Below are 13512 nucleotides of genomic sequence, written 5' to 3' on the forward strand. Positions count from 1 at the left end.
GATTCATCTTTGGATCTCAGTGCCTGGCAGAGGGCCTGGCCCAGAGGAAATGCATAATAAATGTTTTTTAAATGGAGAAAATGAGAATCCTTTGGGTCTGAGGATGTTAAGATTATCCTGGCCACAGTCAAAGAAAATTTTGATTTTCAGTTTGGCCAAATAGGCGCTTGCTGCAAACTATTAAATAGTTCAAAGCAAATAAGCTATTCTGAATTTAATAATTACATTCTCTAAAATATAAAAACCCAATTGCCCTACAGCTCTTAATTTCAATTTCGAGAATCCTAAACAATGGAGTGGGTAACCACAGAAACTTGTGGAATCTCTTTTCCTAGAAAACATGAAGAACAGGAAAGAAGCCAGTTTGTCTGGAAACTGCTTCAAACTCCATCTATAAGCAGAGGCTAGACCAGATCAGATGCCCCTCGGAGGATCCTTCCAGACCTATACAACTAAGATGTTAGGAGAAATAACTAAAATAATTGTCTCTAGTTTACACCCTGGCAAGTGAAATAAATACAATTCAACATCTCTTAACACAGTCATTAGAAATTATTTTACTTGGACTGGCTTTTATAAGCATATTTTTCTGAGACTGTGCTAAACCATCCCAAGCTATCAATTTAAATATGAGCTTTCTCTAACAAGACAGAATAGAGACTATTATAACAACACAAAAAACAAGATTATTCTATTGTTCCATCTTTCAACCTACCTGTTTCCATGTACCCCAAATCTACTCATTCCCAAAGCTTTATAAGGAACACTACTTCCCCCCGAATATTCCATGCAGCTCTCCCACTAATGATTTTCTAGTGCATCTAGTACTCATGTCACACTGTGCAGCCACTTATTACAACTTGTCTTCTACTTGTATCTTTTGCAAATAGCAATTTTTGTTCCTTTAGCTAAAATGTAAGTTCCTTAGGTGAGATCCAAGTGTTATACTTCTCATGTACTCCTCTAATGTGTCAGTAATGAGTTCATGACACATGCTTACAAATTCTTACTGACTGACTAACTGATTTAAAATTAAGAGAGAGGGGCACCTGGGTGGCTCAACTGGTTAAGTGTCTGACTCTTCAATTTGGCCTAGGTCATGCAGTCAGTGGCCTGAGATGCAGCACTGTGCTGGGCTCTGTGCTGGGCATGGAACCTGCTTAAGAATCTCTCTCTCCCTCCGCCCCTTCCCCCACTCACACGCATGCGCGCACACACACGCTCTCTCTTTCCCTCTCAAATAAATGAATAAACAAATAGATAGATAAAAATAAAATACAATACAGAGAGAAAGCAAGCGCTACAGAATACTGTCTACACTGAGGGCCAAAATGAAACTTTGGCAAAATCTAAAATAAAGTTTTCAGACTGCTATATATTGACATTTGTCATTTACCTGAAACTAGAGTAGTTGAAGGTAATATAGCTGCAGAGGCTAAAGAGAAAGACCTAAAGATCACACTGGTTTAGCTCCTGCCCTCTAAGGAACAAGGAACTATCGAGGGGCGGCCACTCATGACACTGCAGATGGAGGCCATTTTGGAACGCCTAGCACACTGCCCAGATCACAGAGCTGTGCAGGTTCTGCTTCTGCGTGGGATCAAAGATTCATTCTGTCAGGCCAAGTCAGTCAGGGAGAAATAAATAGAAAGGAAAAAAGACTTAGCCAATTAAAATGCTGTAACATTATTTTCAAAAAACCAAGTGAAACTTAAGTTTTCTCAATCTTCATAATCCGAGGAACACATCTAGAACAAGACTAAAGAGCTCTATAGTCCAGTCATTACCAGGGCTCCTTGTACCTACTACAAGGCAGGTACAGTTTGAGGAACTGGGAATAGAGCAGTTCACTAAACCCACAATTTTAGTAACAATTACATAAAGCCATAGCTTAGTATTTTATAAAAATAAGAGACCTCCAGGATGGTCCAAATCTCTTATCTTGGAGAAAACCAAGGCCCAGAGAGGTTAACTAATTTGTCTCAGTTGGTAATCGTGTCTATATGGCAACAAAGCAAGGAATAGAAACCAGGTTTCTTATCTCTCCTCTAGTAACAAAATTTACTTGCTCTTTAAGCAGCTATTTTTGTGTGCCTATTTTATGCCACACATACGGTAGGTACCAGGTATACAAATGGATAAGATACTGACTCTGTCCTCAAAAATTGCAGAGTAATTCTAAGATGGGATGAGCACTTTAATAGAAGCGGTAACAGAAAAAAAGTAAACTCTGTCTCTAATTGTGTAGGACTTCCAACATTTTATTTTTTAACATTTTATTTATTTATTTGAGAGAAAGCACGTGTGAGGCAGGGGAAGAGCAGAGGGACAGGGACAAGCAGACTCTGTGCTGAGCTCAGAGCCCCACTTGGGGCTGGATCTCAGGACCCTGAGATCATGACCTGAACTGAAACCAGGAGTCAGACGCCCAACTGACTGAACCACCCAGGACTACAACTTTCAACATTTAAAAAAAAAGCAAATGAACAGTTAATCATTTGTTTTATCCCCACCATGGCCCTACGAGTACAGAGCACCAATCTTATTATTCCTGTTACATAGATGGAGATATTGAAGTACAATGAGAATAAGGGAGTTTACTAAGGTCATCTCTAGCGGCAACAAAATGCCTAGAAACCAAGTCTGTTTACTCCAAGATCGACATTTTTTTCCTCACTAGATGGGAAAGGCAGATGTTCTTTTTTTTTTTTTTAAAGATTTTATGTATTTATTTGACAGAGAGAAATCACAAGTAGATGGAGAGGTAGGCAGAGAGAGAGAGAGAGAGGGAAGCAGGCTCCCTGCTGAGCAGAAAGCCCGATGCGGGACTCAATCCCAGGACCCTGAGATCATGACCTGAGCCGAAGGCAGCGGCTTAACCCACTGAGCCACCCAGGCGCCCCGGCAGATGTTCTTTTTATGACCAGTTCCCTTCTGACCAAGAGCATACATTTGCGAAACCGTGTGCAGAATAATCTGTGGCTGTGAAAGTAGACTTAACTGGCCTGTGGCGTCTCATCAGCTGAGCGTAGTTATTCAATAGTTGAGTAAACCATCAACAAGACCTCATTATTACTAGTATTCTTAACATACCCACTATATATCACAGAATAGATGGCAAAGTTTCTGCCCTCAGGGAGTTAATATTGTAGGGAACAGGGCTATAAACATTTTTTAAAAAGTGACATAATTAAACAAACTATGAATAGAATAACCACTACAAATAATAGCTAATTTAAGACACTAAACGTTTTGGTTTTTTTTTTTAAGATTTTATTTATTTGTTTGACAGACAGAGATCACAAGTAGGCAGAGAGGCAGGCAGAGAGAGGAGGAAGCAGACTCCCTGCTGAACAGAGAGCCGAATGCGGGGCTGGATCCCAGGACCCTGGGATCATGACCTGAGCCAAAGGCAGAGGCTTTAGCCCACTTAGCCACCCAGGTGCCCCAGACACTAAAGGTTTTGAAGAGCAAATCTAGTGGATACTTCCAGGAAACTTCCATACTCTTTAAGAACTAAACAGAGAACAGAAGCCTTGTATACATAATGATATAGACCAATCTTCAGATTAATAAATGCTCTTTCTTACCAAGCATGTTCATCACATTAAAAAAAAAATAGTAATTTCTTAATTCCTTCATTTCACCTTTCAACTTTACTCAAACAATTATATGAATATCCCATTTCCCTCTTTCTAGGAAAGTTACATATTTTGTAACCTTCCCCATCTAAGAAGAATGAATTTATAGTGGCAGCTCCCATCAGCATGCCTTTGGCAAAACGATTAAAGCTGTGTGGTTTCATTGTGTTAACCTTCTACCCTCCTTCAGATGTAACCTAAATGGAATGTATCTGATGATTTTCTCCTATACATAGTAAAATCTGTATGCACATCTGAGATTCACTCACTTTCTAAAAAGTAAAAGGGAAAAAAGCATTTCTTCACTATCACGTTCAGTTTTAAATAATAACTTCACTGTTAATTATCTCATACTTTATTGATGCCATAATTTACCATGGCCTTATAACATGACCAAATTGTTTGTTTTTTTTTTTTTAAGATTTTATTTATTTATCAGAGAGAGAGGGAGAGAGAGAGAGCACAGGCAGACAGAATGGCAGGCAGAGGCAGAGGGAGAAGCAGGCTCCCCGCCGAGCAAGGAGCCCGATGTGGGACTCGATCCCAGGATGCTGGGATCATTACCCAAGCCGAAGGCAGCTGCTTAACCAACTGAGCCACCCAGGCATCCCTGACCAAATTGTTTTAAACCTTAATACTTTTTAGAATTATTAACAAAATAAAGAAAGCTAAGGAGAAACAAGTATTAGTGATTTCAAACTACTGAGAGGAAGAACTTCTTTAGAAACTGGCTAAATAGTAAAAATTGTAATCATCCTTTCAAAGGAATAATGTTAGCATTATTTTAAAAATACAACTTGAGGGGCGCCTGGGTGGCTCAGTGGGTTAAAGCCTCTGCCTTACGCTCAGGTCATGGTCCCAGGGTCCTGGGATCGAGCCCTGCATCGGGCTCTCTGCTTGGCAGAGAGCCTGCTTCCTCCTCTCTCCTTGCCTGCCTCTCTGCCTACTTGTGATTGACTTGTCAAATAAATAAATAAAATCTTAAAAAAAAAATAAATACAACTTGATTAAAACAATAACAACTCTTCAGTATTTCCTGAATATACTCAGAAAATACATCCTTAGAGCCCTTGGTTTCTTTTTAAATATTTGTTAAATTTCATAGGGTGATAAGTAGCAATTTAAATGACAATTCAGAACTATCAGTAAGTTTCATTAGAATTATCAACAGTGCATCATAAAATATATTTCATGACATTTTCCAATTCCTAAAACTCACCTCATCACAAGAAAATATTTTAACAAATAACAGCTTAAAACCTAAATTAAAAAGTGTGATTATTAGCCTTTTTAGGTAGGAGAAGAATAGGGCTTTAGTTACAGATCATTAAGAGAAAGTATGGGGCCTATTTGGATCCTAAATGAAATCAATAAAGTAAGTAAACATGCAACGACAGTGACATCTAGTGTCAACTTTTGCAAGCCACTAGACTACCATCAAATCTTCCCAAGTACTAAAGAAACAACTATTCAAAACTTCTCTTCTTTAAAGATCAACAAAAGTAACTTGTGTTTTAGACCTAAAAATGATGCATCATTAAAGTATTTCAATAAATCTCCTCTCAGACATTAAAAAAGAAAACCTTAAAAACATCTTAAAGAAAACATCTTAAAGAAATACCATAATACTGAAGACCTAAAAGTAAAAAAAAAAAAAAAACTTTGGTTATTCCGTGTGGCCAGCATCTATCTGTAACTGCTCCCCTTGGCTACAGAAAAAAGCAAAGATACTACACAAGCTAGTACTTGGTTAGCACATCAAGAAAAAGGAGTTTAAGACATTTCAGGAATACCTGAAAATGCAAAGAAAGAAAAAAACTTCAGCTGTTGCACTGAGAAACAAGCTCAACATTTCAGCCCTTGCTACCTTGCTGTATTTTTGTTGCTTTGAAAGGTCCACTTATTTAAACAGTATGTATTTTTGCCCAAGAGCTTAGAATTTGGCAGCCTAGGTTAATTTACCATAGCATTTTAATAGTTTTATGCTCTAGATGAATCCATAAAAGTAAGCAAATTTCCAAAAATTATTTTTGGCCAGGACAATATTTTGTAAAAAGTAAAGTCAGCATTAGATGAAGCTTACCTATTTTTTTTGGAAAGTTCATCCTTTCCCCTTTTAACTCCAAATATTCTTGTGATCAAGGTACTAAAAAGAAGTGTGGATGAATTTCTCACCTAATGTAAAAATAATGCACAATAAGGGTTAAGAAATATACATGGCATGAAACCAACATTTACAATGTTCAAACTTGACATTCAAAGTCCTTACCCAATTGGCTAATGTGGGGCTAAAGCAAATATGGTTTGTGTTCATGAAATAATTTTCAAAAACTGTATAGTAACTGACTCAATGACTTCCTCTTACACTAAGCTCTGTAATCCAACCACATGCACACAACACAGCTCTTTCCTGTACTTCTAACATTACCACCAACTATTTTATTTTTTTGTCCTTGAGTCATCAAATAACCTTATTTTTTTTTAATTCATTTTCCTGTATTGTTTCTGATAAGGAATATCCCTTGATATTGAAAGAGCTCAGCTCTTTCTACTTATTTTTTATAATCATTTACCTATGGGAAATATTTATAAGACCTTACTCAATCCACATTAATTAATACAGCCAAGAAAATATTCAATATCCAAAATGTTGTTTATTAACTCCACAATGTAGTAATTTAATGAATTTTAGCCCTATAGTCATATGAGACAACTGGTTAAGAAAAATAAGAGGGAACTATCATTAATAAACATAAATCATTTCTTCAAAATAATAATGATGATGATGATGCCTGGGGCACTCAGTTGGTTAAGCATCTGCCTTCAGCTCATGTCATGATCCCAGGCTCCCGGGATCCAGTCGCACATCAGGATCCTTGCTCAGCAGGGGAGCCTGCTTCTCCTTCTGCCTGACTCTCCCCTGCTTATGCATGCTCTCTCTCTGACAAGCAAGTAAATAAAACCTTTTTAAAAAATGTAATAATGGAGATACATATTTCCAAACTAATGTGTCAAGATGTTTTGTTCTATCATAAAACTGTCTGGAATGCCATGGCCGATTGGGCCTCCTGGATTACCTTGCCAAATCAGAGCAGAGATGTACAAATACGTATTGAGTTTCCCACAGTGTGTAAGAATGATACCAGCATCATGAAGAATATATAGAAGACACACTTACAGCCAACACAGAACCTATATTCTACTGAAATAGGGCTCATAATCATATGGTATGTTTAAACAGCAACATGAGAAGAAAGGTAATTAAAAGTAACAATGGAAGATTTATGTATAGTTGCCTGCAACCACTGCTCCAAGGGTCACAAACTCAAATGCCCACAGGGACCAGTGAGTGGCAGGGGCAGCACAGGACTGGGACTAATTCAGTCACCATTCAGCTTCAGCTGAGTCACAGGAGGGGATGTAAGCCCAGTGTTGCCAGATCTGCCTTTTCAAGAGAAGCCAGAAAACGCAGTTTTTATGTGAAATCTCACTATTTTGAAATGTTGGCAACAAATTAAAGGAAAAAACAACAACAACAACAAACACTGAGGAGGCCAAATAAAACATAGTTGTAGGCTAGATTTGACCTATCCATCACCAGTTTGCAACCTCTCCTCTAGAAGCCCAAGGCTGACTCAGTTCATGCATGGCTAACTCTAGGAGTGGACTACAATTCATACCAAAGTGGAGTAATTCATACCAATATTACAATGAGACCTAAAATTGGACAAGTTCACATATGGTCATTCCACAATCAACAAACATTAATGAAGCACCTACCACATGCCCCAATATCCCTAAACAACGAATCAATCTATCCTGTTACACTGTGAACATGGCCTCGAGCCATGATCTAGATCATCCTCTAGTCCAGATCTTGATTATCTCTCACCTGGTCTACTGACTTAGTGCTCAAAGATCTTGGGTTTAAGATGACCTGGTAAAGTCATACAAAAATCCTGCTCCCGTCAGGTATCGCACAAAAACAAAAAAAGAAAAATAGAAACACAAATTCCATCCTGCCCTAAACCAAACTTTCTAACAAAGGCTGCCAGATGCAGTCAAACTAAAATAGGAGTTCCAGGAGATGAAAGAGCACGAGTGCCAAGGCACCCCTTAATCAAAACTTAGAGGACTGCTTTACGAAGTGAATGGGAACGGCCAGAGAAAACATCCCTTGTCTGATTCAATAAGCTGGAGGCAGGAGCCAGTCTTTCAGTAGTATTAAGAGAGATCCGAGGGTTCCAATAGTAGTAGTCTGATCCCTTCAGTATCAAGTTCCCACATTAGCAGCCAATAGTCATCATTGTCTGTTTCAGGAGGTGTAGCAACATGCTGATACTCTACCATTAATTAGTGACAACTTTCAGAAAGTAAAGTTTCCCCTCATCTGCTCTTTAGTTACCCTGTTACTGGATTACTACACATAAATTTACCAGTTTGCAGAATAATGAGTTAATGCCATAGCAGCCCCCAAAGGCCACCAAATAATAATCTTTTAAGACATTAAAGAAAATTAATTTTCCTTTTCTTGAGATAAAATTCACATACCATAAAATTCACCATATTAAAGGGTACTGGTTGGTGGTTTTTACTATATTCACAAACCAGGAAACTACCACCACCTAATGCCACAATATTGTCATTACTCCAAAATAAAACCCTATCCACATTATTAGTCATTATGCACCCTCCCCCAGCAGGCAAGCACTGATCTACTTTCTGTCTCTATGGACTTGCCCATTCTGGACATTTCATGTTCATAGGATCATGCAATATGCAGCCCTTTTTTTCTAGCTTCTTTCACTTAGCTGTTCTCAAGGTTCACCCATGTTGCAGCATGTCTCAGTAGGACACTCCTTTACACAGCCAAATATTATGCCATTGCATGGATATAACACATTTTTATAATCCACTCGTCATTTGATGGACATCTGGATTAGTTCCATCTGGGGGCTACTACGGATAATGATGCTATGAACACTACAAGTTTTTGTGTGAACGTGTTTGTTTTCATTTCTTTTGGGTATACAGGAAGAAATGGTACAGCTGGGTCATATGGTAATGATAGAGTAGACAGTCAGACATGAGCTGGAGACAAAGGTGATGATAAAGAGGTGACACATTAAAAGCCTGGGGCACAACATCCTGGCTTTGTGGCTTTTAACATCCTGGCCTCACAGCTTCCAACACGGTAGGGCTAACAGACCAAGGGCCACAGGTACAGAACATGGGCTCTTCTCTTCAATCTCTGCCCCCAGAGTAACATTTATTAAAATATACTCACACTGTGGTCTCTTCAATCCACCCCTGATTTATCCCCATGGCAAAATATAGCCCTGACAGTTCTGGCAAGAACCTTGCAGGGTCAAAAACTCCCCCTCCCTAGGAGTCCCTTGGATGATTGGAAACAACCGCAGTTGGACACTGCCCTAGCTGTAACCTACAACCTATGCAAACATAAAAAGAAAAGATAGCCCTAATCCCAGTATAGCTGCCACCTCTGAGCCTGCCCAATCTCCCACCTTGAGAGTGTAACATCCTTGATAAACTGCTTTGTGCCTGCTACTTTCCTTCTGGCTGTCTTGATCCAAGTGTGGACCCTCATGTAAATCTTTCATGGGGAATCCAAGAACCAAGATCTCCATTTACACAATGCAGACTCTCCCCCTAGTAACAGTAACTGTACTTTTGAGGACCTGCCAAAGTGGTGGTACCATTTTACATTTGCACTAGCAATGTATGAGGGTTCCCATTTCACCAGTTCTCCAAGTGTTCCCCAATAATTGTTATTGTCCACCTCTTTTTATTATAACTATTCTAAATGGATGTGAAATGGTATCTCATTGTGGTTTTGATTTGCATCTCCCTACTAAATAATGAGGTTAAGCACTTTTTCATGTGCTTATTGTATATTCACATATGTTTTCTGGAGAAATAATTTCAAATTCTTTGCCCATTTTTTTCCTGGGCTGCGGTAATTTCTCTCACTGAGTTTTAAGAATTCTTTATATATCCTGGGGCATCTGGGTGGCTTAGTCGGTTGAACATCCAACCTAATTTCATCAGTTCAGGTCTTGATCTCAGGGTCATGACTTCAAGCCCCATTTTGGGCTCCATACTGGGCATGGAGCCTAATTTAAAAAAAAAAAAATGAGTTCTTCATATATTTTATATACTAACCAAATATCAGATACATGATTTGCAAATATTTTCATTTTCTTGATGGTATCCTTTGAAACACAGACATTTTAAATTTTGATCAAGTCTAATTTACCACTTTTCTTTTGCTGCTTGTGCTCTGGGTGTCATACCTAAGAAACTGTTACCTAATCCAAGGTCACAAAGATTGACAGTTAATTTCTTCTAAAAGCTTCACCATTTTAACTTTTACATTTAGGAGTTTGATCCATTTTGAGTTATTTTTTTAATATGGTTTAAGACAGGAAACAAGCTGATTCTTCCACATGTAGTACATCCAGTTGTCCCAGTACCATTTGCTGAATGGACTATTCTTTCCACCACTGAATTGTCTTTTTTACTAAATGTTAGGTTTTACTTCTGGATGCTTACTTCTATTACATTGATTTATAAATGACTATTCTAATGCCAGTACCACACTATCTTGATTACTGTTGCCTTTGTCGTAAGTTTTGAAATTTGAGCATGTGAGTCCTCTTTTTTCCTCCCAAGATTGTTTTGGCTTGTCTGAGTCCCTTGCATTTTCATCTGAATTTTACAATGACTTTGTCAATGTCTTCAAAAAATTCAGATGAGATTTTAATATATATTGAATTTATATATTGATATATTTATATATTAATATACTTAATATATATTGACTATAGATAGGTAGGTAGATAGATAGAATCTGTAGATCAATTTGGGGAGTACTGTCGTCTTAACATTGTATTGTCATCTTAACAGTATTAATGAAGTCTTCTAGTCCATGAACATTAAGTTTTTTCCACTTCATTTAAGCCTTCTTCAATTTCTTTCCAAAAATATTCTGTAATTTTCAGCATATAAGTCTTATATTTCTTTTCTTAAATAGAATATTACTTTATTAAAGAGTACTTAGTATTCCTAAGTACTTTATTCCTTTTGACGCTATTACAAATGGAATCTTTTCTTAATTTCACTTGTGGATTCTTCATTGCTAGTGTGTAAAAATACAATCGATTTTTATATATTAATCTTGTATCCAACAACCTTGATGAACTTGTTAATGATTAATTATTTAATGGTTTTGTATGTGTGTGAGTAAGTGTGTGTGTTCCTCAAGATTTTCTATATAGGAGAGTGTCATTGAAAAATAGGTAAGTTATCTCCCTTTCTAATTTGGTTGATTTTTAACTAACTGCCTTACGTACAACTTCTAGTATGATGTTGAATAGATATGGCAAGAGTTGATATCCTTGTCCTATTCCTGATCTTAGGAGGAAAGCTTTCAGTCTTTCACCATCAGCATGTTGTTAGCTACAGGTTTTCCATTGATATCCTCTGTCAGGTTGAGAAAGTCCCCTTCCATTCCTAGTATATTGAGCATTTATAACACGAAATGGTGTTTGGATTTCTGCATCTGCTTAGATGCTCATGTGGTTTTGTCCTTTAGTCTATTCATATGGTGTATTATATTGATTTTCATATGTTGAAATATATACTCGTTATTTTAAATGTGTAGAAGTTATAGAGCATAACATTAAAAACATGAATGTGAATATAGAGAAAATAACTAGCGTGGAAGACACTATTGGTTACTTAAGATAGGAGAGTGTCCCTATGTTTTGCTATAATATTGTAAATGGTTCCAGGACATCTGGTTAAAGTTCTCCTTTTTATTTTCTAATACTCCGTCCATATTTTTGTCCCCATCCATTATAAAGCTAATAAAGGAAGGAAATTATGTAGAAGTACAATTGGGAGAGAGGTGGAGACGGACTGACAAACTGCATTACCAATTCCTAAATCACTGATAGAAGATGATAATATGAACCACTGAAACCCTATCAATGTGGGTAGGGTCACTACCAGCGCCCATATATCTTGAAAAACTCTTCACAGTAACAACAAGGAAAACATGCCCAGCTTGGGAAGGATGGATCAAGGAGAAAACAAGTAGAAAAGAGAATAACTATAGGAAAAAATAGTAGTCAAGTGAAAAATGGACAGAATAGAATGGCTGCCAAATAACTCGTTATAATTAATTCTTATCATAAGGAAAATACCAGAAAATCTTCCTCTTTGCTTACCACCTTCTCCATCAAGCCCCCAATATATGGTTGATAAAGACTCGATACTCAACTACAATGGTTATCAATTTTTTCCCTTCTATTCACTAAGTACATATATTTTTTCTTTCTAGCATGAAAAAGCTAACCACATAGACTTGTGTAAAATATAGAAAGATTTGGTAAAAGAAATCAAAATTAGGTTTCACGAAGCAGTGTGTGTGTGTGTGTGTGTGTGTGTGTGTAGAAGTGTGTACACATGTGTATATGTATATGTGCAGATAATACATTTTTATTATGAGTGTATGGCTCTTCTTATATAACATAAATGCTCCCTTGACAAATAGTTTTAAATGGTAAAGCAGAGCCTCTCATGAGCAATCACTATGTGGCATCGTCACTTATACACGTTACACCTTCACCCTTAACAGATGGTCACGTCCCTGAGAATGGGGTCTGCATGTAATAGAAAATATTTTGTCTAGTGTACATGGCGCCAGTTTACAGTAGAAAAAAATACTTTCTGAAAAAACTCAAGGAGATATGGATTCTTATTTGTCTTTCATCCCTTCTTAGCTATGTGACCTTGAAAAAGACACTTAAAACTTTAGGTCCTAAATCCCTCATCTGTAATCCAGCAAAGCTGTACTGGGATTGTAGTGTAATGAGTAGAGCAGGGCTAGATTTAAGCACCACACAGCCTTCAGCCTGGCCCCTTGGTGGTAAACGCACAACTACCCGAGACCCTGGACATGCTGGGGCCAACAGAGCATAGATACATGGCCGCGCTCCTGGGAATACGTAAAAGGCTCCTTTTCCTCCTCTGAAACCCACTGCATATTGTAGACCAGAGCTGGCCTGAGGGAAGAAACTAAAAACATACCAGATAGAAATATAAGCTCAGTGTGGATCTTAGTAGGATGTTAAAATGCATACTCAGTGGAGTTTCTGGGCAAGCAGGGAAGATGAGTTAGCTGCCTGTAATGAGGATGCAGGGAAAGAAGATCAGGTTTTCCAGTCGCTGAACAAAAAAAAAGGGATTGCCCAGAAGTATCTTAGTTCCCATATATGTACCTGTAAATTACCCTTACATAATTTTTCTTTAAATATTTTATTTATTTATTTCAGAGAGAGAGAGAGAGAGCACAAGTGAGGGACAGGGGCAGAGGGAGAGGGAGAAGCAGACTCCACACTAAGCAGGGAGCCCAGCCCAGCGCTCAATTCCAGGGCTCTGGGATCAGACATTTAACTGACTAAGCCACCCGGGTTCTTTAACTTAACTAGTTTCATCTCTAAAATACGTGTCAAAGGTCATCACATGTCACCATTCTTACTAATATTTTTCCATTCTGAGCCATCATCATCTCTTGGCAGAACTACTACAATAATTTCCAAATTAGTCTTCCACTTTCCCTATAAGTCTTGCCAGTTTTGAGTCTCCATTCTTAACTACAGTGATCAGATGCCTCTACTCCCCTATTTAGAAACTCTGTCATGAAGGGTTTTTCAACAGCAGTGAGAGCCACAGTTTCAAACCCCAGGTCTGTCCCAACTACACCCACAGAGGCTCTGGCTCATCCAGCCATTTTCAGACTCAGATGACACACTACATCACAGGGCATGGGAATTGCCTTCTCTCA

The 13512-nt window shown here is 38.0% G+C and overlaps 1 protein-coding gene across 5 annotated transcripts in view; it reads right to left on the reverse strand.

The window, feature by feature from the left end:
* Positions 1–13512, reverse strand: part of THADA (THADA armadillo repeat containing) — a gene marked incomplete at its 3' end in the record, with an annotated part of 120989 nt that overhangs the window by 15466 nt on the left and 92011 nt on the right. For 3 of the 5 annotated variants that reach the window (XR_014315944.1, XM_082746750.1, XM_082746749.1), the window contains exon 26: positions 5725–5816. Coding sequence is in view for 2 of the 5 variants with exons in the window: in XM_082746750.1 (XP_082602876.1) it covers positions 5725–5816 (92 nt within the window). Of the gene's footprint in view, positions 1–5724; positions 5817–13512 lie in introns of those variants that run through there. The other 2 variants (XR_014315945.1, XR_014315946.1) reach the window with 1 other exon arrangement.

This window comes from Mustela nivalis (assembly GCF_964662115.1).
Source record: "Mustela nivalis genome assembly, chromosome: 8".
Lineage (NCBI taxonomy): Eukaryota > Metazoa > Chordata > Mammalia > Carnivora > Mustelidae > Mustela > Mustela nivalis.